This window comes from Heterocephalus glaber, unplaced genomic scaffold (assembly GCF_053883595.1).
Source record: "Heterocephalus glaber isolate CG9 unplaced genomic scaffold, H.glaber_assembly_v1.0 deba00001442, whole genome shotgun sequence".
NCBI lineage: Eukaryota > Metazoa > Chordata > Mammalia > Rodentia > Bathyergidae > Heterocephalus > Heterocephalus glaber.
In genome coordinates, this window is record NW_028258296.1 from 44,985,703 (window position 1) to 45,010,142 (window position 24,440).

General features: G+C 37.8%; 1 protein-coding gene across 1 annotated transcript; it reads right to left on the reverse strand.

Annotated features, from left to right (window-relative positions):
* Nucleotides 1–1,438: 1,438 nt before the first annotated feature.
* On the reverse strand, nucleotides 1,439–24,076 carry Slc16a4 (solute carrier family 16 member 4). Its single transcript, NM_001310256.1, has 9 exons — nucleotides 23,850–24,076; nucleotides 22,914–23,008; nucleotides 17,139–17,271; nucleotides 16,192–16,335; nucleotides 15,881–16,042; nucleotides 13,840–14,349; nucleotides 12,408–12,619; nucleotides 11,328–11,421; nucleotides 1,439–2,090 (listed from the first exon to the last, which is right to left on the reverse strand). The coding sequence occupies exons 2-9, from the start codon at nucleotides 22,998–23,000 to the stop codon at nucleotides 1,936–1,938; spliced, it is 1,497 nt and encodes a 498-aa protein (NP_001297185.1). The 5' UTR covers nucleotides 23,001–23,008; nucleotides 23,850–24,076; the 3' UTR covers nucleotides 1,439–1,935.
* Between the last annotated feature and the right edge of the window lie 364 nt (nucleotides 24,077–24,440).

Below are 24,440 nucleotides of genomic sequence, written 5' to 3' on the forward strand. Positions count from 1 at the left end.
AAAGAAAGAAAAAGTAGTAGCTACTCTACTCTTCATGAAGGATACTTTGTTTGATACAAGCATATTTTCATGTAATCCTCACAGTACATCTGTGGAGTAGTTTGGTAATGTCCTCATTTTACAGAGGAGAAAATTGGCGATCAGAGAAGCTGAGTAACTTTATGAGATTATATGGTAATGAGTGGCAGAGTTGAGATTTATTACCAATCAACTATTTTTGCTGTTTGTATGAGGGGTAGTATTTTTGTTTTTTATTCATATGTCTTACAAGTAAAATGTGAAAAACATATTAGACATTTACACTTAAAACTACCTACTGTTGGGCCGGGGATTTAGCTCAGTGGTTCCACTGCCTGCTTTGCAAGCATAAGGTCCGAGTTAGATCCCCAGCACCAAAAAAACAAAACAAACAACCTACCTATTGTGCCGCTTGCCTCAAAAGGGCAAGGTCCCAAGTTTGGTCCCCCGTACCAAAAAAAAAAACAAAAACAAACCAAAAACTACCTACTGTCTTTGAGATAATAGATTTCAACCTAGCTTAATTTGGTTTCAAAGCTTTTGATAGGCCTTGGAGAATACAAAAATGAATAAGACATCACCTTGTTGATCTAGTGGACAAGGGTGACATGTGTGCTCATAAAGTCCTCTGTTTAAAAGTTAGATGGGATTCCAGATCCTGGGGAAGGTTTTCTAAAGGAGTGAGCCTTTGAGTCACATGATTAAGTGAGATTGTGTCTGACAGAAAAAGGCAAGTCAGTGGGATTGCAGCAGGAGGCAAAGCTTGGAAAAAGGTATACATAGTGAGAAGGCAAGGTATGCATGTTGGAGCTAAAATGAGGCTTTCAGTTTAGGATTTTTCTCAATGTGGAGTCAACAGATATTCTAAGGCAGAAAGAAATGGAAGGATAGAATAATAATGATGATAATAGTTTAAGAAGCATTCTGAAGGGTTCAAGGGAGGTGGCTGGTATTGGAGAAAACTTTTTTTCCCCTCATAAAGATCACACAAAGCTGGGTGTGGTGGCACATGCCTGTAATTCTAGCACTCAGGATCACTGTGAGTTCCAGGCCAGCCTGGGCTGCATAGTGAGTTCATGGCCAGCCTGAACTACACAGTGATACCCTGTCTGAAAACGAAAAAAAAGATCACCCAAATAATGAAGGGCTATTCACATGTACCTACTTAGTCTAAGTGACATTATTAATTAGTTACCACCATGATCTCATATATAATAAACATCTTTTAATTTAAATATATTTCCCATTAAAATCACCTATTCAACTTTTACATGAAACTTGTAGTTCTTAAGAGACATCTAGATATTTAACATAAATTTTTTGATAATCAAATGTAGTGAAAAAGTAAATGTTGTTTAGATGGGACAGTAGTGACATTGTTTAGGAATACCATTAAGAACATGTTAAAGGTTTTGTGGGGTTTTTTTTTTTTAGCAATTTTTATTTTTTGTTACATGGCAATACATGTTTATCATAGAAATTTAAAAACAAGGTAATACAAAGAAAATTAGATCTTATCAATAAAGATGAACTTTTGGGGAAGTGTATACCATTCCAATCACTAACCAAAGTTTGAGTATTCATTCAAATTCCAAGTTCTAGTCAACCAGTGGCTATATTTACTATTTCTGTAAATTAAAAAAAGATTCTTCAATTTAGTGATTGAATAAGGCATAATTGAGAGTTTGGATTAATTTATTATAGTACACTTTGCCTTTCATTTAATACCTAAGGTAGTTGCTTTAACTAATTTGCTGTTACTGTTACTACCAGGACAGATATTCCTCACTCAGAATGCTAAAACAAGGAGGAACATAAAAACTATCTTGTTTACCTTTTCATTTTACAAACAAGGAATCTTCTTCCAAGCTTTTATTTCTAAAAACTTACTAATTTAAATTTTCTTTCGTTAAACTTTCACTTGATTGTAGTCCTCTTTCCTTCTGGTAACTGTTTGCTTTTCCACCTCTCAGCCAGTGGTACAAAGAAAAAGGAGAGTGAGGAGAGGAGATAGCATGTTCCCGAGAAGTAGAAAGAGCCGGTGTATGTCTCCATATAGTCATATAACCAGCCTGGAAGGAAGGAAGGATTTCTATTAGTGAAGCAAATTTTTCCATTAGTAATTCTCAACCAGTGACTGCACCTTAAAGGAAAGGACCTCCTGCAACTGTCAATCCATATTGTGACCCATTAGAAACTTAGTCAAGCTTTTTACCTTTTTCTTGATAAAATTCAATAGTTTCATCTAAGACAGTGGTAAAAATTATTGTGGACTCAATTCACTTCATCTTATAAAAATGTTGGAGAAAATTAGGGACACATACTTTTTCATTTTACTGTGACTCTTATTAGAAAACTACAATTCTTACAAAGAAAACAATCCTGAATTTTACTGCTATTGCCCAAAGGAAAAAATAAGAGAATGGATTACCCTTTTCCTTTACTAAACAAACATTTGAGTACTTACTATGTTCCTGGCAATATGCTGTGTTAATGATAGTATTGAGCCAAAACAGGCATAGTCCCTACCTTATGGAGCTTACAGATATTGGGGAATAGGTGTTAACCATGTAAAGTACAAATGTGTTGAGTGCATTGAAGAGAATGCTCAGGGGGTCATGAGATCATATGAGAAGAAATGGCTTGATGAATTGGGTTAAACAAGTTCCTGAAATCTAAGCACTTTTTTTGGGTCAATACTAGGGATTGAAGTAGAGCTTCTTCAATGGTAAGCAAGTGCTCTATCATTGAGCTACACTCCCAGCTAACTGGTTTTTTAAAGGTGGAGTGAAAAGGGCCTCAAAATCTTTTGGCTAATGGCATAAGTAGAACTAAGTGAACCCCCTTACAAATACACAGGAGGGATTCAGCCTAGGGCCTTTGCAATGAGCTACATCCCTGGCCCTTGTTTTATTTTTATTTTGAGACAGAGTCTCACCAAGTTGTCTGGGTTGGACTTGAACTTGTGATCTTTGTTCCTTAGCCTCCCAGAATGCAGTTATTATAGGTGTGTGCCACCAGGTCCAGCTCTTGCCAGAGTTTTTTGAGTTTTCTTTTAAAATGTGTATAATGGCCAGAAATATTTACCAAGCCCTCAGCACTTAAACATTGCTATAAAAGTCAACGGTCTGAAAATGTGTTAGTATTATTATAGTTTTGGCCTCCTACACTCCCTTAAAAGGTCTCAGGAACCTGTGGGAGTCCACTTAACTTCACTTTGAAAAGCTCCTTTTTAAAAGTATTACATAGGGGCCCAGGGATTTAGCTCAGTGGTTTCGCTGCCTGCTGCGCAAGTGCAAAGACCTGAGTTCGATCCCCGGTACCAAAAAAAAAAAGAAAAGAAAAGAAAAGTATTACATGTATATTATATCTGTTTACCTGTTCAAAAACTTTTAGTAGATGGACCTGGTGGTACACTTCTGTAATACCAACTACATGGGAGGCTTAGGCAGGAGGATTCCCAGTTCAACGAACCTGGGCAACTTAGTGAGATCTTGTCTCAAAAAATTAAAAAGACTGAGGATGTAATTCAGTGTGAAGCTCTAGGTTCTGGGGATATACCTGTGAACAAATAGATGGAAATACCTGCTTTGTGGTACTTTATGCCTTTTGATTTTCCTTTCCCTTTTCCTTAGATCATAATGACTCACTGAATATGTAGTTTATTACCTCTTGCCATCCCCTTTTGGTATAGCTGTGTATGTCTTTCCTGGTTTCTTTGTTCTCTTATTTGGTTCTGGTATAGACTTTCAACTTTTTAAAAAAAACATTTGTTTGTGGTTTGGGATGTTTCGTTGTTGTTGTTATTGTTGTTGTTGTGTTGGGGATTGAATCCAGAGTCTTATACCTACTAAGCATATATTCTACAACTGAGCCTCACTCCCAGCCTCTGTTTGTTTCAATAGCTTTGTGTTTCCTGTTCTTAATGTAATAAATGAATGGAATGCTTTATAGGCTCTTAAATTGAACTGAGTTGCTTTTTGCTTATTGATTCCTGTTTCATCAGTAACCTCATTAAATGTTTCTTGGAAATAAGCAAGTGAGTAGAGTGAAAGGATCTAGGACAAGTTTTTGTATTATGTTGATTTTGATTGACCTTTACTCTCTAAGAAACGGGACCAGTCTGAACTTTCCCAGCTATTTCAAGAAAGGGGAGTAAGAAAGGGCGCATTCTTGCCTTGATCCCACCAGTATAGCAGATTTACTGTGAATTTTAAAGTAGGAGTATGAGAAGTGTCAGGAGGACAAAGCTGAAAATAGTTAAAGGAACACCGCTTATAACCCTTTCATCCCCCCCCCCCTTAAAAAGAGAATGTTGTTTTTGAAACATTAAATTTAAGCTGGGCATCATGGCATATGCCTGTAATCCCAGCACTTAGGAGGCTAGGGCAGAAGGATTCAGAGTTCAAGGCCACTTGAACTGTACCATTTAGAGAAGTTCTGTCTCAAAACAAAATACATAAATATTTAATAAATATTCTTTCCAGGATGGGGGATCAAAGAGCATATTTTATAGCGATTTTCATTTTTCATGTATAATTGGATTAAAAAGTTTGTTTTAAATCTTGTTTCTCCCATTCATACTTAATAATTGAGATATTAGTGATTTTAAACTTCTAATTAAGATCCACTTGTCACTGAGTAGGAAAATAGTGTTCTGTTGGGTATTTAGTTTTACATTGCTATTTGTAATAGCAAATATGAGATAAAATTGGTAATCTTATGGAAGTATAGATTGAGCAAAATCTATAATTCTTAATCCAAAATCTGAAATGCTCCAAAATCCAAAATTTTTTGAGCATTTTCATGATTCCACAAGTGAAAAATTCCATATCATGAAACATTTCATGCATGAGATTACTAAAAATATATAAAATGTGAGAAAATGAAAAAATGGAAACAAAGTCTTTGTAAATAGGGAGGGATGGAGGGGTTAAAGGGAGGGCAGGGGAAGGGGGATAAAATAAGAACCAAGAGAGATTATGTAAAGGTGTGCATATCTGCAGTGATGAATGTCATTATATTGTACACCTAAAATGTACCAATAAAAGGAAAAAAAATTATCTTCAAGCTATATAGAAGGTATACATGAAACATAAATGAATTTCATGTTTAGACTTGGGTCCCTCCCATCCCCAAGGTATCATATATATGCAAATATTCCAAGTTAAAAAAAAAAAGTGAAACCCGAAACACATTTGGTCTTAGCCATTTTGAAATAAGACATACTGAACTTGAATTAGCTGTACTAATCAACCTTAGATTAAAGTGATTCATAGGTAAGTTACAATTTGAGCTTCTTTGGTATTCAAATATCTACTCTATTAAGTTGGACTAACTAGTCTTTGCCCCAAAAGTAAAAAAATCATTGTGTGTTTTTTCTCATTGTATCTTTATACTATTTTTTTATAGCAGTAAAAAGGCTATATACAAATGCACTTCCAACCCTAGACAGTTGAATGTTTCTAAGGAAATTAAAAAAAAAATTAGAAACTATATTCTGGAGTTTTAAATGGAAGCACACATATATGCTCACACTCAGACTGGATTCTTTTACAGTTATAGTGCAAGCATCACAAATGTCCGGAATGATGAGATTATGTACCAGCCACAATCTGGGATAAAATGTGTGTATTGGAGTGTTTACTCCATGCTAGGTTTTACTATATGAAGATAGCACTCTGAAGAGATGCATATTAACTAAAGCAAAGGCCTCTATAAGTATTTCCTCAGCGTCTCCTGACTACAGCATCAGATTTGCCTGAGATGCATATTAAATTATTAGTCCAAATTATTTCCTCATGGTTGTAACCCTTGTTTTGAGCAAGAATGTCTAATAGTGTTTCCTGTGATAATTTAAAACAATTAAGATTGGGTTGAGCTTCTATTTTTTTGTTGCTGAGACAGATGGTCGAACTTGTGATGCTCCTACCTCAGCTTTCCAAATGCTAGACTTACAGGTGTGTGCTACTAGGCCCAGCTAGGTTGAGCTGCTTCTTTTTTTCTTTTTGGTTTTTTGAGACAGGGTCTCACTATGTAGTTCAGGCTGGCCTTGAACTCGCCATGTAGCCAAGGCTGGCACAGTAATCCTCCTGCCTCAGCCTTCCCAGTGCTGGGATTATAGGCGTGTGCCACTACACTCAGTAGAGTAGAGCTTTAAACAGTTTTACAAACCAGATTTTTCTATTTTCTTTTTTTTTGGCACCAGGGATCAAACTCAGGACCTTGTGCTTTCGGGGCAGGCATGGTGCCAACTGAGCTAAATCCCCAGCTCAAACCAGATTTCTTAGAACAAACAAGAAAGGATAAGAGTAATCTTTTAAGTTTGATAAGAAATACAAGATTCTAAGTTTATTTTTAAAAATGTAAACATTTGAAAATCATTCTTCGTTATCTTATGAATTAAGCCATATACATGTAAAAAAGGGAGTTTAACATATAAAAAAAAAGGAGTTTAACATCTTGTTTAGGAAGTATTCATACTACCAGATATTTTAAGAACTTGGTTACTGTGCTGAACTATGAATCCTTTTTATTAGGTTTACTATTGTAAGTTTACTATTAGTCATCTTGTTAAAACTTGAAGTATACCTGGAAGGTCTTTAACCTCAAAGATTCTTAATGATTCAGGTAAATAGTTGAGAATTCTGTGACTGGCCAGTTTAAGTAAGAACTTCCAGCTGTTCGGTTCTAGCATAGTGGCAAACTTCCAAGGTGTGCAGAGACAATGATCTTTTGTCCCAGGGTCACTGAAGACTGTGGTTGTGGTTGGCTAATAACCTTGTTATTTTACTTTGTATGTGTTGTACAAATATTTTCTGTATGTACCATGATAGAAACAATCTTGGTAAACATGATTTAGGAAATTTAAACATCAAGGTCTTTTAAGACAGGAACTCACTAAAGGCCCACAATAGAAATCTGCAGGAAGATTTACTGGGAGTGCTTTAAGCATTGGTTGTGTGCTGTAAGTTTTACTGAAAAGACTGTAGTCTTTATTAGCATTTGGAAACTGTTTCTTGGCTTTGTAATGTGTGTATATTTGGGGAGGGGACTCCCACCACCCCCCTTTTAAACCACAATAGGGAGATACTTTGAATTTATTTTAGATGTTTTTGTAGGTTTCATCAATCCCAGGAAACCTAAAGCAGAGTGAGTGAAATTCTGTGGGGCCTTTGTGGGGGGGAAAGAGTCACCAATGAGTAAATGGTTTACATATTTTCTTTTGCCTCTTGACTGTATATTATATTCTTCAGGATTTATAGAGAACAAAAAACTTTGTGTGCCTTCTCATTTTTCCCCCACTCATCCCCCATCCTCCAAAATGTATGTATGTACACCCACAGTTTGTGTTGTTTTGTTTTTTCAAATAAAATTTTAGGCCAAAAAGAAATTCTTAATTGACAAGCCAGTATAATAAAACCATAAAGGTCCTGTTTGGTAAATCGTAGCGCAAGGACCAAATTGATTGTATTTGAAATGAGGACGGAATAGAGATACAGAATAACATTATTTCATGAAATAATAGCTTATCTCTGTTAAAGGGACACAGACAAACTTAGATGAATGAATTTCCATTTCATCCATTGTCTTTTCCTAGCAAAAACAGTTGGTACAAAATGACCAGTTTTACTGCATGTCATATCTGACGAGATACGAGACTGGCAAGTAAGAGCAAGAGCGATATGTACTTGTTTAAGAACTAGTTAATTTTAACCTATTCTGGAGTGCGGCTGACCCATATCTCTAGGTTTAGAAATAGTTTTTCTAGAGTTTGTTGGGGGGAAATCACTTTTATAAAATATGTTTGATTAAAACTTGTACATATTTTAAGGTTGTTTTTGGTCATCCTACAACTCAGATTGTCTTCAGTTAATGGTAAGAAAATGGATAAACACATTAGTGTGGCTTAATGAAATTTTCAGTTAATAAAATAAAAGAATACTGATTCTAATAGTTCTTAGTTTTTGAAGTTGTAGATTTTTGTCCTAAGTTTGACACCCAGTCAATGTGTTTGTCACAGTGGATGCCATGCCACAACCCAGAGAGCCCTGGATGGACTTTGAGAGGGTAACCTTTTTCTTTTTTCTGTCTCATATAGTATCTTATAGAATGCTATGCAAATAAGTTACTTGGTAATTATTGAATGAATTGTGGAATTATAATCATATAATTACTTTAGATTTTAAGATTTCAAAAGATTTGTGATTGATTTAAATAAATACATTTATGTCTATACATGTATATGTATAATGTATGTATTTGTTAGTTGGGAATGGAGAAGGGGAAATGGATTCGGCTTTATTTTATAGGAGTTAATGTAGGCCCTTGGTTTCTTTTTTTTTTTAAATTTTTTTTTTTGTACCAGGGATCGAACTGGGGACCTTGTGCTTGCGACGCAGGCACCGAAACCACTGAGCCAAATCCCCAGCCTTAGCAACTTAGCAACTTAATGACACTCTGTCTCAAAATCTGAAAAATAGAGGCCAGGGATTTAGCTCAGTGGTTCCGCCGCCTGCCTCGCAAGCACAGGGTTCTGAGTTCGACCCCTGGTACCAAAACAAAAATATGAAAAATTAAAAGCCCTGGGGATGTAGCTCAGTGTGAACACCACGGGCTCAATGGCTCAATCCCCAGTGCTGGAGGTTGGGGGAGCTATGATTCCTATGCTTTTTTCTTTTCTTGAATCCTTAAAAAATGTGTTGTATAGAACTAACTTTTTTTTCTTTTTCATTTCCATACAGGAAGGAGAAAAATACTATTTATGTAATCAGTGTTACCATTCTTAACTAGTGTTTTGACTGAGGATTTACTGTTTGTCAGATTCCTAATTTAAAATGCCTGTAGTCTTTTATAGGAATTTCAACATTTGCAATTTGGTAATAACAGATCTTGGTAAGTAAAATCTCATATGTTCTGAAGATCTAAGTTGAGTTGGGAATTCAGAATTTTCTCACCAGTGAGCCTTTACTTAAGGGTAAACATAGTATATAATTGCCCACACCTCTTGAGAAATTAGTTAATCTGTAAATCGACATTTCTAATGTTTCTTTGGTAGTTGCTGCAAGAATCAGAAATTAGGGACAAACCTAAAGAATTTGTAAAGTCCTCTTTTATTTCACAGTAGAATTACTTCTAAGGGCAAACTTTCCTAAAATTTCTCTCTTCAACAAGATGCTTAGTGACGTTAAACATTATAGTGAGAATCCTGGGACAGAGAGGGAAATTTAACTGAATTATGCATTATCTAAATCTTATTTGAGATTCTGTGAGCAACCCCCAGACTAAAAAAAATCTATACATAAGCCTTCAGCAGTATTTTGACATTTTTATAGAACCTACAGCATTTATGATTGCCTAATAGTCTCAGAAAGAATGGATACAAATATTAATCATGAGCTCTTTTTATCCTCACATATAGTTGTAGGGTGTCCTGGACTTTGGGTAATAAAAGACTTATAAACATTTTTTCTGATTGACAATAAAAAGATTTTATATCATATTTTATATTACGTATGTGTCTGCATGAAATAAAAGTTGCACAATAAAGTGATATATTACTTTTTTTTAATATACTGTGTTTTCTAATCTCAGTTGTCCATTTTTTAAAAAAATAAAATTATTATAATAATAATTATAAATTGATTTTAAGATCTGTACCCACACCTGTAGCTATTTCTTTTCATGTAGTGAGCCTCACAAAACTTGCCTTGTCTTCTCATATAATGAACTCTTAACATTTTAAGATACATATAACATGTATAACATTAGACATATTGTAATTTTGTTATTTGCCTTTGACTAAGCTATATTGTGCCTTGGTATTTGTTATGTCATTGTACTTTTGGCCTAATGGATATTCACAATTCCATGGTGCCACTGGGACAACCAGTAAAGAAAGATCAAGATTCCTCAGCACCAAAAAAAAAAAACATCAAGATTGAAAGAATCTGAGCAAACTGTATAACTGTATTTGAGTTGTTTTCGGTATCTTACTGACGCAGATCCCAGATATTAGCCATAGAGTAACTCTTAAAGGCAATTCTGGTATGTAGTCTCCTTTTACCAATCCCTATATAACAATTCTGGGCTTGACTTTAAAATTCTAGCCTGTTATATAGGTGCAAAGTGCAAGCTGAGAGACAACATGGGAAAGGGTGTGTTCATAAATGCAAATAATGCAGTTGGTAATTTTTTCCTTTAGAATACACTTAAACTGAACCTCAACTCCTAGTGAGTATTTTCCTCTGGTAATACTTCTTGCTATCATAAATTTATATTCTTTTTCTTTCAATATTTGCCTTTTCTAAGTGTCAAAAGGTGCAAACTTAACATCATGATAAAATTTAATTTTTAAAATATTATTGGGCTAGGAATGTAGCTTAGCGGCACAAGCACATTTGGCAAGCAGGAGGCCCTGAGTTTGATTCCCAGTACCAAAAAAAAGATTATAGTAGGGTAAGATCAGATCCCTTTTTTGTCTCATGCCAGAGGTCAAAGTAGCAAAAGTGAGTTTTAGGCTAAATTCCTTTTTGTGGATGATTGTAAATGTTGCACTAATTTATACATTCAAATTATTGAATTATTGAAACCTTTAGTTTATAAGAAATTAACATCTAAGCCTTGTCCCTGAAATATCTGTATGAGTAGTCAAGTTTTTAGTAGTCAGATTAAATGTTTAACAAGCACAAAATACCCACTTAGGTGAAAGGTGAATGTAAAACTACATTCAGTCTTAAATAATCAGAATTCCCCAGATAGTTACTGTACATACTTGTATATAATGTTTATTAGTGGGCCCAGATAACTTCTCCATAGAGATTCTCCCTTTAGGTCATGTGTTCTCCTATTCTTGGTATAGACAGAATATGAAGGTTCTCCCTCCTTCTGAAAAGAAGAGATCCTGGGCAGCCCTGGACAGCTCTGGCACATTAGAGAACAAAAGTATCAGGCTGGTGGCCTTCAAGCTCAGTAAAAGTGACTCCTATTTAGATAACACTAGTGGTGGTTCTTTTTTTTAAAGCATCACATGGTTCTTTGAGACTGATGAAACTGGATTATCTCCCCAGATAAGTTGACATATATGCAGTCCTGTCTCTCTCTCAGATTCACAAGAGAATATAAGAATCTTCTTAGTCACATCTGTTGAAGTAAACCATATATTTTCCTGTATTGGTGATGAAGAAGAGTACACACAGGAAAGCTAGAGATATCAAATTTTGTAACCTCATACATCATTATATGTTAATATTAACCCTAGTTCACTGTTTTATTGATGTTGAAATTTGCTTAAAATGTGGCTCAGTTACCTGCTATAGGAGGTCCAGCAAGCACAGCCATCCCAGCAAAGAAACCAGCAAGTCCCAAAAACCTGTGTACTCTAGAATTCTTAGACAGATCAACCTGTAGGGATTAGAATTCAGTGTTATCCATAAAATTCTATAGGATAAAATTCTATAAAGGTTATGACTATAAAGAGGCAATTATATCGTCTCAAATGATCACTTGACTTCATAGGTAATTTGGGTGGCCATTTGCCCCCAGTGAAAGCATGGGTCAAATAAGGAATAATGACTTGGCTAGGCAGGCAGTGTTTGCAGATTATTGGTAGAACACTGGCTTTTGTTTTTAGTTTTTAAAATCCTCTTACGTTGTTTAGAGTGCCCCCCGCCCCCGAATCTCACTGATCTTCTCTATTAGGAAATGGTATTTTAAATCTGAGCTGACAGTGATACTCCTGAATCCACCTATGGCCTATTACCAACCATGGGTTTGTAAGAGCTCAAATGTCACAATCGAGTTGATTTTGGCTTTAGAAAGCTGGAGTTTTGCCTAAGCGAGCTACAGTGTTCTGGTCAGGAACAGCCTAGAAATGTCCCAGGGATTTTGTTCTAGCACATTGAGGACCTGGTTCTAAGAGCCCAAGGGATTCCAAGAACACAGAACTGTTTTTATGTATATTTCAATTCTATCTGGCCTGGGATTTTAAGGCAATTTAGAGTAAAAATGAAAAGATTAAATAACAAAAACCACTAATGTCCCTGTTAAAGTACGCAGGACCAGTGCTAATAACCTCAACAAGAAAGAAGCCACATTGGTTTACTGGTTTTCTCTTGAAGAGTTCCCTGAGAACTCTAAGATTGTGCCTTGGAGCCAAAGACTGTCCTGGAGCTGAAGGAGAGGGCACAAGTAGGAGACTGATAAGCAAAATGAAGTGGCTGGCCCTCTCATCCTTCCCCTTAAGATGAATAATTGGACAGAATACAACTAGCTATAGGATTTCTGAGGCCTTCGGTATGTTTTTTTTTTAATTAAAGTAATATAAAATATGTATTCTCTTTTGGGGAGATTGACACTAACATCAAAAGTATTAACGAATGTCTACTCACCAGTACAGGAAGTATCAGTGCCAGGTAACCACCAGCAAAAATGGCAAAGAAGATGGTATAGGTCATAAGTAGAGGAAATGTGGTGGCTAAAGGAGCAAGCAAGTTAGTGATGCCACAGAAGATGAGGTAAGATTTGTGGTACTGGTACTTCCTGATCCAGTTTTGATCAGCAACCCATCCAGAAATAAGCTGGCTGACTGTCTCAATGATACCTGAAACAATATAGAAAAAGTCTTAGGAAATCTTAATTCCATTTTCCTAGCCCCTTTGAAAAAATAGGAATGCATCTTTCCCCAAGGATATGAACTCATTCTGAGGCCAAGATAAGTGAGGGAAAAAATTTCATTTGTCTACCAAAACAGAATCTATCATTTACCTATAAATAAATTCAGTAAAATGTCAGAAAGACAAGGCTTCTCCAGAATTGAGTGGGAAACTATCAAGTTGCCAGGTATGGGGTGTGTGTGTGTTTGGAAAGCTGATAACACTTGACTGGGAATCCCTGATTACTAAGTACCCTAGGCTTGGACCCTTGCAGTCCTTTACTCACATGTCCTGCAGGTGAGGAAATGAGATTTTTTTTTTTTTAAGACAGGGTCTCCTTATGTAGTTTAGGCTGGCCTTGAACTCACAACATTCCTCCTGCCTCAGCCTCCCAAATGCCGGGATTACAGGTGTATGCCACTATGCTGGGCAGGTTCTTTTTAGTCTATTTTGTCATTTGAGAATCTTCAGCTTCTTGATCAAGTATTCTGTCTTTAAACATTTTAATGACTGTACTCAACTAAAGTGGTTTTATATTTTGAGTTATTTTAAATATTAGCTAATATGACTAGCCTCGAGTCATATTTGTTTTACTGTTATTTCAAGGGGAAATAAACAACTACAAATACTAATCTAATGTTGAATGCTTCCTGTAGGCCAAGGCACTATATACTAAACGACATGCAGTACATTTTTAATCCTGACCCTTAAGAGGATAGGTATTGTTATGTGTATGTCACAGATGAGGACATTGAGGCACAGAAAAAGCTAGTAACTTGCCCAAGGACACAGCTAGGAAAAACAGCAAGGACCTGAACCTGGGAAATCAAGCTCCAGTACTAATCCTTTCAACTATGATACTACGCTGTCCATCAGGATTTTTTAACTTCTTGGAGTAGCTGCAGCCACTGAGCACCAGCTTTTTAAAATTCTGTATGAAGTACATGAAAATAAATAAGACTTGGGTGAGGGGCCCTTATGTAGTGGAATCTATGTGCAAAGTATAATGACAGATCTGTGCAGAGAAACACCCTGGTGCTCCACCTACCCTCGAAAACCTTGTTTTTCTGGCCTTTCCTTAACTCTTGTTGCTTCTCTTCAGCTTTTAGATAACATTTTGTAAACTAAATTCATTTTCCTTCTAGGTAGGAGGTTGTAGGTTTCTTACCAGCCACAGAAACAAGGTAGGAGGCATCCATGATATCAATCCCCAGTGTTTTGGCTCTGGCAACCAGGTGAAAAGTAGGGATGAAATATGCCAACTGACTGAGGAGAAAAGAACAGGTAAATATCCAGAAGAAAGGATTCCTCAAAAGAGAAATGTCAAAGAGTTTCTCTTCAGAACTCCATGAAATAGCCTTTTTCTTACAACTTTCTTCATCATTCATTAACAGTTTGTTCCTGTTAGGCCCACTGTTGAACTCTTCACTTTGATTTTGTGAAACTGTTGAAATTTTATCAGGTTGTGCAGCTTTCTGCATAGTATTGTCCTTGATGAAAAACTCTTGTGTGTCATTACAGTGTGATGTTTCTGTCCCACACTGTGCCTCTGGACCACTTGCAGACAAATTGCTAACTTTAATATCAGAATTGTTCTCACTTTTGATATGGATAGGTCTTAAGAGCATACTGGAAGGCACCAAATTCAATGCAATAGCTCCAAATAATATAAGGGCACCTAAATAGGAGAGAGAAATTGAAAAGTTAAAAAAAACCTTTCCATTCACAATGCCTTGTACTCATAGTCTCAGAAGAGACCTCACTACATGGTACAGTAATTCTTGAAAACACTATTTTGCTTCCCAATTTAAAATGAAAGCATTTAGTTTAAGGCTCTTGACTTGTGAGTTATATACACTGCTATATTCATGTCCTTTGAAAATAGAAAACCATAAATCTGCACCATTAGAAGATGAGAGGGAAGGAGAGGTATTTATTTTTGCTAAAGGGAACAAATAAAACACATCTTTTTTGAGGAGCAAGTAGTATTTTAAATAGAAAACTGTAATGTTTTAAATAGGAGTTTTAAATATCCTGAACTGACAGGTTAGATTTATGTTCAGAAAATACACAGTTAAATGACAGAATTATTTAGAAACAACTTTAGAGGGCCGGGGATGTAGCTCAGCGGCGCTGGGCCTGCCTGGCAAGCACAAGGCCCTGAATTTGATTCCCAGTACCAAAAAGAAGAAGAAGAAACCTTAGAAAAGAGGAAAGTTTTTCATACTATGCCATTTTAAATTTTTTCTTTGAAGGAAAACAGATGCTAGTCTTGTCTTTGAAGCTGAGGAGTTGCTTGGTTTCAGCACATCCTTACCAAAGCTGTTACTTATATATGGTGCTTATAATGAATGAGTGTTAGGTTCTGCTGTCCATCTTAATTTGTTAGTTGGTGCCATTCAGCATGAGACTACTGAATAGATTTTACTTAGAGAAGAGTCGAGTTGCAAGGTAGAAATAGGCATATAACTACACATACATACATCCACATATGTATGCCGTATATACATCTTCTCCAGTAATTTAAAGATTATTTTAACTTGGCTTATGTTAAGGTGCAAAGAAAATTATGGCATGAGTGATTTTTATTTGTGAAAATTCAGAATTAAGATTTAAAGATTAATAGAATCCTTTTTACCTAATTTTTTTCTGTTTCATCTATTTTCTGGTGGAAGAGGAATTTTTTAAAATGCAGATAACTTTCTGAAAATATGAAAGTGAGCTAGGAGTGGTGGTGCACGCCTGTAATCCATGCTCTTGGGAGCCTGGACTATATAGCAAGACTCTAGCAAAAAAAACCTCCCCAAATAAATAAAATATTAAAAGTGAATTTCTTGTGTGTGTGTGTGAGGGGGGTTGTTTCTCCTGGGGGTTATCACAGCCACAGCAAGGATGTATACCATGCAGAGTGGCCTCCATCTGCTTAGACGCTGTACTCTGATGAATTCTGAGTTCCTTGTGTGAGATGGCAAATCCTGTATGTCCTTCAGGATCTCTCATGATATATTCTCCAAGGAAAAGGAGCATGTTTACTTTAGATAGCATGCTTATTTCCTCTCTGACAATATTTTTAAAGTTTTGTTTTCCTGCCGTGGCAATACCTTTTGAAATTGATTGCTTTTAAAATCTTCATTTCCAGCCATCAAAGGGAAAGAGCTGAACATTATATCTTGAGAGAGCTGATTGTTTAGAGACTTAGATTGACTCACCTGTCCAGTCATAAAGATCTATCAGGAATTTTGTAAAGGGGGCCAATAGAAATGTCAGTCCCATCCCAGAACGGGCAATAGCAGTAGCAAGAGCCAATCGTTTTTTGAAGTATTTGGTAGTTACCACAGCAGCTACTTGGTACAAGAACGCAGAACCCAAACCTAAAAGAAAAATAGTAGTTTGGAATTATTTTTACATTAGATGGGTTGGTACCAGATGAGATATTCTGGATTTGAGATCATATAACTGGGCCTTTTGGACCCATAGGCAGTTGAAGGGAAAGTCTGTTCCATCTTTACAGTGTACTCACCAGGTAAAAGTCCCATAGTCACACAAAGAAAGGGAATGCTTGTGGCCCAGCTGCTGATCACATAGCCACCAGCAACAAGCAATGTCCCAAGAATGGAGGTAGCTTTCTCTCCGAGCAGTTCACAAATAATAGCTGCCAGAGGACCTTAGGATGAAGAAAGAAAAGTAACTGCAAAGCAGATGTCCTCTAGCATCCTTTAACTTCTGATGTATGATTTAAATGAATGAAGGAAAACAAGAGGACTTTACTGTGGAGTATTGTATGTACTTCAAAAATGTGTTTTTACTAGGTTTCTTATTATTACTAGACCCACAATATTTTGCTTTTTAGAAAGTTAAAGATCATAAGATGGTTTAGAGGGAAATTGTATTGAAAATAATTACAAAACGTCTAAAAAATGAGATTATACTAGTGCCCTTTGACTAGTACAAAGCTCACTAATTGCTACCATATTACAGTGTCAACTAAAACTAGAAGAAGAAAAGTTGGTTCTGTTTTGTTTTGAATGTGATTAGATGGTTAGAACTTAATGGTCTGACTTACAGGTGGATGGCCTGGCTCATTGGCCTTGTAGGAAGGCATCACCAGACCAGTAGGAAACTATGAGCTGGGCATGGTGGTGCATTGTGAGACCCTACCTAAAACAACAACAACAAAACAGACGAGGTGGTGCAGGCCTGTAATCCCAGGAGAGGCTGAGGCAGGAGCATAGCTGTGAGTTCAAGGCCAGCCTGAGTTACACAGAGAGACACTGTCTCAAAAACAAAAAGGTACGAAAACTTGAATCATGGAATTAAATAGCTGAATACTTCAACTTTCTTTGTTTGAATCCTGATTTTTCCAATTTAGATACCAAGTCACATAGGAGGTAAGCATTGTAATTCCTTACTTTCTTGGCATTATAAGTGCATATTCCATGTGCAGCAAGTTTATTACCAACTTTATACCTGCAGAAAAACGAAGTGAAGACATAATGGATCCAATCCAACCAATTTGCTCTGAGGTACCTTCAAACTCTTCTTGAAAGACTACAAAAAAAATTGCAAAAGTCTTGGTCGTCCCCATCACAAACACATTTACCTAAATCAAAACAGACCAAAGAGTCCAAGTCAGGTGCTGAGCAAACCTGTACAGAAGAGGTTACAGCTGTTGAGGTTCTGTTGCCCCAGCTCACTAGTATTTACCAGTTTGCTTTATTGATGGTTCCTCATTTCATATCTTAGATTTGGTGGTGCTGGCAGGTCATTCCTTTTTGGAGTAGCTAAGCATATTACATGAAAGTGATTTCGTTTAATCCTAGTATCGATGCTTTAGGTTTGTCAGTATTAAGTATTGTATGAGAACAGACATTTGAAGTTTAGAGAGAAAAATGTTTAAGATGGGCTGAGATTTGTATGCAGATTGACTGACTGAACAGTCCATGACTCCACTGCCCTGTTACCGTAGCATTTGTTTTCTTTTTTTTTTGGTACCAGGGATCGAACTCGGGTCCTTGTGCTTGCGAGGCAGGTGGTGGAACCACTGAACTAAATCCCCAGCCCCACTGTACCATTTGTTAAGGTCAGCTCTTACACTTACCTACATGAGAGAAAGCCTTTGCCTTTAAAAGGAAGAATTATTCTTGCCAGTTCTTAGACTAGCTTTGTTTTATCTCTGCTCTTGAGCTGAATATCCTCTGTCACTTGATATCTAATTAGAGTGACCATGTAATTTGTCATCCAAGTTGGGATACTCTTGAAAACAAAAAATGCTGACAGCAAGGGTTAACTGTATGTTTGGTCATCTTATGTTTGGGTCCTATGCCACACACACACACACACACACACACACACACACACACACACACCAACCCCCCACCCCTGTCTTTGTCCTACTTAACCCTTGTTGCTTGCCTCTTGTATTCCTTTCCATTTGAAGAACTTCTCCTTTTGAGCTCAGTTTTCATTCTGTATACTCTTAACTTCTGCTTCTCAGGATGCTAACTAGCTTGTAGCCAGGGGAATCATCTTTTATCTGACAGACTGTCCCCTACAGGATTGAGGGTGGGGGGAGATAAGGGAAGTTGGGACTCAGAAGCAAACCTAGCTAGGGTCTGTACTCTCAATATCCAGAAGGCAACTTGTGTTCACTCTGTCTCCAGGGGCTCCCCCTTCCTTTCCTTCTTTGACTAGCCTTGGCTTTTCAAGGCCACTTTCTCTGCTTTTAACCTGGCTAGGCATTGTTAAGTACCACAGAACCCTGTGTTATCTTTTACTGATTGTCCCTGCCCTGTCCACTGGTATTTTCCCTTATGGTTTTTTACTCATTTCACTTAATACTGTACCTGCTTTGTGGACATCATTTACTCCTAAGGTTTTATTTACCTCCCACATAGTCATGATGGCGCAGTTTCAAATATAGATCTGCTATAAACCAGACTTGGCTTCATTGCAGCCTGGCTCAGCTTCCCACTAGAGTGCCTTTGGATACCTTGAGCAAACTACTTCATAGAGGTTCAGCTTTCTTTTTTGTGAAGTGAGTAATGAAAATGTTAACTAGGGCATAGGAATGTGTAGAATCATTTAGAAATTTCTGGGAAAGTACTTAATACTTGCCACTTAAATACTGAAATACAATTTTATTATCTTGTGGTTTTCTTCTTTCCCAAAAGCTTAAACTCATATCTGTCTACCTTTCTAACCCTGATCAACTTGTCTAAACTTAACTCATCTTTCTCTTATCCCATATCTTCTTTTTTTCAGATTATTTTTGGATTGGTACTATCTACCCACCACAGTCACAGACTTGCTTCCTCTTAGACACCTCCTTCCTTTAAACTCTGTTTTCTAAATAATCAACAAGGTCTTCCCCTCTTTTATCACCATCACTAGACTTATTTTAGACTAGTATTTTATCTGGAGACAAGGACTAAGAATCAGTAGTGATGCTCAGAGGTTGCAAAAGTTGAGGTAATAAGAAAGGAAGTCTCAAATGTATTTTTTTCTCATTCTGACTTGATAAATAGTACAAAACTTTAGTTATTGAGAAAGAACATTGTTATGGGCACCAGGGGCTATATATTCAAAAGTAAAATACTTTATCAAGCCCCCTCATTCAGGTAATTTATGACTGTAATTTTCCTCTAAGACCTATTAGGAAATCGGGCTACAAAATACATACAAATCTCAAATGACCTAGACTTGTCTCTCACTTCAAAGTAGAGTGGTGATTGTGTCATCTCCAGAACAAAAAAAGACTCAAGTAGGTTGTCATTCTGTAAAAGGCAACTTCCTTGTTTTTCTGTGGACACAGGTTCTGTGCTGCTGCCTGTAAGATGCTGACATCTGTGTTCTTAGCCACCTAAATTTGGTAGCTACTGGTTTTCCAGTTTAGAATCTTATTTCTTTGGTCTATCTTTGATATCTAGGTGTAGCAGCAATGAATAGAAATGACCTATCTAATAACAGAGTTTATCTTCTGTGTATCAGGAAAGCCAGGGGCAAAGCCCTCACACATCTACTCCCTGTCTTTAACTTGACATCTTCCCACTTTGTTTCTATATTGACTTAAAGATACTAAAATTCTCTCCCAGTGTCTGTTTTCCCTTAATTAACTAAGCAGACTACATAAACCTGTATTATCTGCTTAATTCCATGCCTTAGACCATGTGTGGTGGGTTTCAATCCTGTCACCAGAGTCCACATAAGACACTGTAAGTGGCCCCCTCTCAAATAAAACAACCCTAGAAATTCTCCAGTTCCCTCATTTCCTTATTATCTTTAACAGCAGTTAATTGGGTTGAGCCCAGCAGGAGCACCTTAAGCAGGACTTCCCCTACTCTCCCAAGTAAAGAGCTCCCTCACCAGGTCATTTTGACAGGAGTGAGGAGACCAGTCCATTTTGAAATCAGAACAGACATTGTCAGAGTTACTTTTATTTAAAAATGCTTCTTTCTGCCCTGTGTCCCTCTCTGGTATTAACCTAGCTTATCCTTCACAGACAAGCTTTTTTTTTTTTTTTGGTACCGGGGATTGAACTCAGGACCTTCTGCTTGTGAGGCAGGCACCGGAACCACTGAGCTAAACCCCCGGCCCTATAGACAAGCTTTTTAAAAGAAGAGTCTATCAGGTATTTTCACTTCCTTTCATCCTGCCGCTGCACTGAAAATTAAAGTCCACTAGCTTCAGTCCCTGCTACTCTAAACAGCTCGTGTCAAGGTTATCAGAGACTTTGTTGCTGTGCCAGTAGATTGCTCTCAGTTCTTTAATACTTGACCTCTAACAGCATCTGCAAATCATTTTCTCCTGAAAATTTCTGGGTTGCGACTTCTCTACTTCTCAGTATCCTCCGTGGGCTGTTCCACTCATCTCCTACATTAATTTTTCTCAAGGCTTTATTCCAGTCTCTCTTCTCCCTCTCTAATTTCAGTTGTGATTTTACCCACTTGCCCTGAAGTCCAAGCTACCATGTAGGCTGGTAGTGTGGAGATGCTATGCTCCCCATGTACACAGACCATATGCCAAACACATTCTTGGTTATAAGTCCCTCAGACTCACTGTCCATGATTAAACCAAGCCGTCTTCAGATTTTTCTCCCCGCTCTTTCTGTGTCCTCCAAAACAGTAAATCATACTCATCACCCACCAAGTTGGTCAAGCCAACAACCCAGAACTTAATGACTCCTTTTCTTTGACAACTAATTTCTCTTCATGTCTTACAGGTCTACCTTACCTCCTTGATATGTTCAGATCTGTATTTTCTCTCTAGCCCTGTTGTTACTGTCTTAATTAAGGGCCTTATTGTTATCTAACCTGGATTATTACAGCATCCCTCCAGTGGATCTCCCTGCTTCATAACCCTCACTAATCCATTATCCACCCAGCAGCCAGAACTGTTTCTGAAATGCAAATCAAATCCTGTCACTCCCCTGCTTAGTTTTTCTCATTAACACTTCATCATTTCAAGATGTCTTACATGTTCTTAGCCTGTCTTACAAGGTCCTTGATTTCCTCTTCTTACTTATTCATAAGTATGCCTGTCATTTCATTCATCTACTAGCAAGTAGTTACTGAGTGCCTACTATGTTCCAGGCTGAACATTAGGGCAGGGAGTGGTAAGGGTACACTGGTAAGCAATGCAGATGTGGTCACTGCCTTAAGGAACATTTAGTCCAATGAGACAGACTGAACTCAGAAAAGTTAAATAAATATGTAGCAATAAAGTGGGGTAAGTTAGAAATATAACCCCACCTCCTTAAGTAGAAAGCTCCTAAAGCACCTCTAGTTATTTTTCATTTACTTTTTCAGAAGCTCAGCTGTTGAAAAAATATTTGTGACTTACATAGAGATAAAAGCATAGTTCTCTAAGGAACAACATTACCACTGGAAGCAATTGCCCCTGTGTTGATTGTTAACATCTTGATATTTTTTGTATGCTTTAATAAAAGGCATTACACTCCCAAAATTGGACATTATTTATCTGATCACTAGGCAGTTTTTCTTATCAGCAACTAAATTGATCAATAACTTCCTATTCACAGGAAAGAGTGATTCCTAGGGAGGAGAACTAGAGACCCTTGTTAATAACTTCACCTCTGCAAAGCGTGATTTGGGAAGTGGCCCAGCCAGGAAGGGCCCTCAGACTCCAGGCATCCTTATTTCCCTACAACTAACACTTCTTAGGGCAGTGATGGTAGAGGGAGGGGGAGGGTTCTACATTCACTGGTAATGAAATAAATGTTTAACAAATAGTGCTGTATTACATAAATCCTGGCTGGGACCTCTCCCGTACTTTCCCCTTGTCTGTGTCTAGGGAAGAATATTTTCCCACCTTACAGTTTATAGAGGAGTATGACATCAGTAGTCATCAGGACCTGTGATGTCATCACTGGGCTACTTACTGTGGGTTGGAGCAAAGAGATCATCAGAAGGAAAAAGGCTGTTTTTCTGAGTGCATCTCAAAAGAGCACATCTGGAACACTTAAGCTGTGGAGCTAGTGCCACTTGGTGCATGGGTGTTTGGGGACACAGCAGTGGTAGGATCCACCAGTATTCCAGAATGGGCATATGAATGATGCACATCACCGCTGTCTCATATAACCCCAGGACTGTCCAGAAGGATGAAGGAAAGAAGTTAACTTAAAAGACAGAATGCAAATTGGGCATGATAATACATGCTTGTAATCCCAGTACTCAGAAGCTGAGGCAGGAGGATCTCAAATTAGAGTCTAACCTGAGAGGAAACTCCTCATACCAGGTCATTGAAGGGGCAGCCGTCAGCTGTGTTGTATGTAAATGCTGGACTGAGCTAGGCACTTTTTTTTGGTATTGAGGATTGAACTCAGGACCTTGTGCTTGCAAGGCAGGTGCAGTGCCACTGAGCTAAATCCCTGGCCCTTAGCTGGGCACTTTTTACCACTGCTAAGTAGATGGTTAAAAGTATGATTATTCCTAAATTCTAACTGCCATGCAGCCAGGGGAGAGCTACTGATCACAACTAGGATATTCACCAGGTTTAAGAGACAGGGTTTGAGGAAGAGTAAAGGACTGAATTGGAACATTTTTGTTTTCCATCAAGGGGCATTTGAGCTTTCTCCTGGGCTTAGCATGGGCCTCTGACTAGCAGTTGTGGGCGGTTCCTGGCCCTTGCTCACTCACATACTAAGGATTTTCTAAGTGATGTTGCTGGGCTGCTCTGAGCCTTTCTTTAAAGAGCCCAGGCAGTTGGAAGGGGGAAAATACTTACCAGAAAAAAGTGAAGCACAATCATCCATCCCCATCCTCCATCCAGGGTTTGATTGTCAGATCGGGCCTTCCTAGCTCTCTTCAGCATGATGTTTCCTGTTTTAATTGCAGAAGAATCTGCTGTCAAGAAACTATAAACTTTGAAACTTCATTTTTCTCTGTGGTATAACCCCACTTATACTGTCATTTTCCCCACCCTCTTAATTATAGTGAAGTCTCCCTGAAGCACCTAAAGACTTAGTTAACTGCAGGGCCTGTGTGTGGAATGGCCACAACACCAACACTTAGGATCCTTTCCTTCTACTCAAATCCCCAAGCTGCAAGCCGGTTCTAGGGAAAGATGTGTCTGGGCAAACTCTTGAGTATACAGCAATGAGGGAGGAGAGTCTTGGGTTTAGGAAGTCTCTTTACAGAGTATCTGGTAAAATGTAGCTATTCTAAGGAACTGAATAGACAATAACAGTGCAATCCTTAAATGGATTCTGGATTAGAAAAGACGGGAAGTACAATTGGAGAAACCAGAATATGAACTGTGTAGTAGAGTGTGCTGTACTGAGGTTAAATCTCGTGGGTAGGATGGTGATCTTATGGATCTGTAGGACACTGTTCTTGTTTAGAAATGCTAAATTACTGAGGAGTGAAGTTTCATAGTGTCTGCTACCTCTCACACACTTCAGTAACATTCTATGTAGTATAATATATATGTATAGTTATAGTATATACATATAGTGAAAAGAAAACATAAATATTCTGAGAAAGGTGTGTAGCATTCACTATTTCCCACTGTCAACTTGAAGGCAGGATGTTCCTTCTGGAAAGGAGTATCAGCCAGAAGCGTGGTGCAATGGCTGTCCTCAGAGCAGGCTGAAAGCAGAGGTGCGGGTCATTCCAGACCTCCTGGAAAACAAACCCACACACCATCCCTTTTCTTCCTTACCTTTGATGTTTTCGGCAAAGGAGTCTCACAGTCAAGGCAATTTAGGAGCAAAAATAAGTGATATTATTAGAATATTACTGTTTTTCTAAGGCATTTCATTCCGCTGCCCTGTGAAAACAAGTGAGCATTGTAGAGGGAGGGCAGAGCTAGTTTACGCGCTCCGTTGGTGGACTTTACTTCCCGAGAAGAAGAGGAGAGGCTGAAATTTGAGAGCGCCTCAGGCCCGCCCCCGCCCACTGTTCCTCAAAAGGCAGATTTTTTTTTTTTTTTCCACTGTGGGGTCAAAAGTAATTGTTGAGTAAACCAAGGAGAAAATCCTTTCGGTGACTGTGCTCAGAGCTAGGAGATAGGACTCCAGAATTCCAATACACGTGTCTCGAGTTCCTCAGGAGACTCTTAAGACTTGCTCATTTTGGAAAAGGAATATACATTTCGTCCCACAAGTAATGGAGCGAGCTTGGGGCATAGCTCAGTGGTAGAGCACAGTGCCTGTATTTGGCCATGGATTTAATCCTTTATTTACACGCACATGTGGCAATTTTCCCCAAATTCAGCCTGTACATTTTTTTTTTGGTACTGGGGATCAAACTC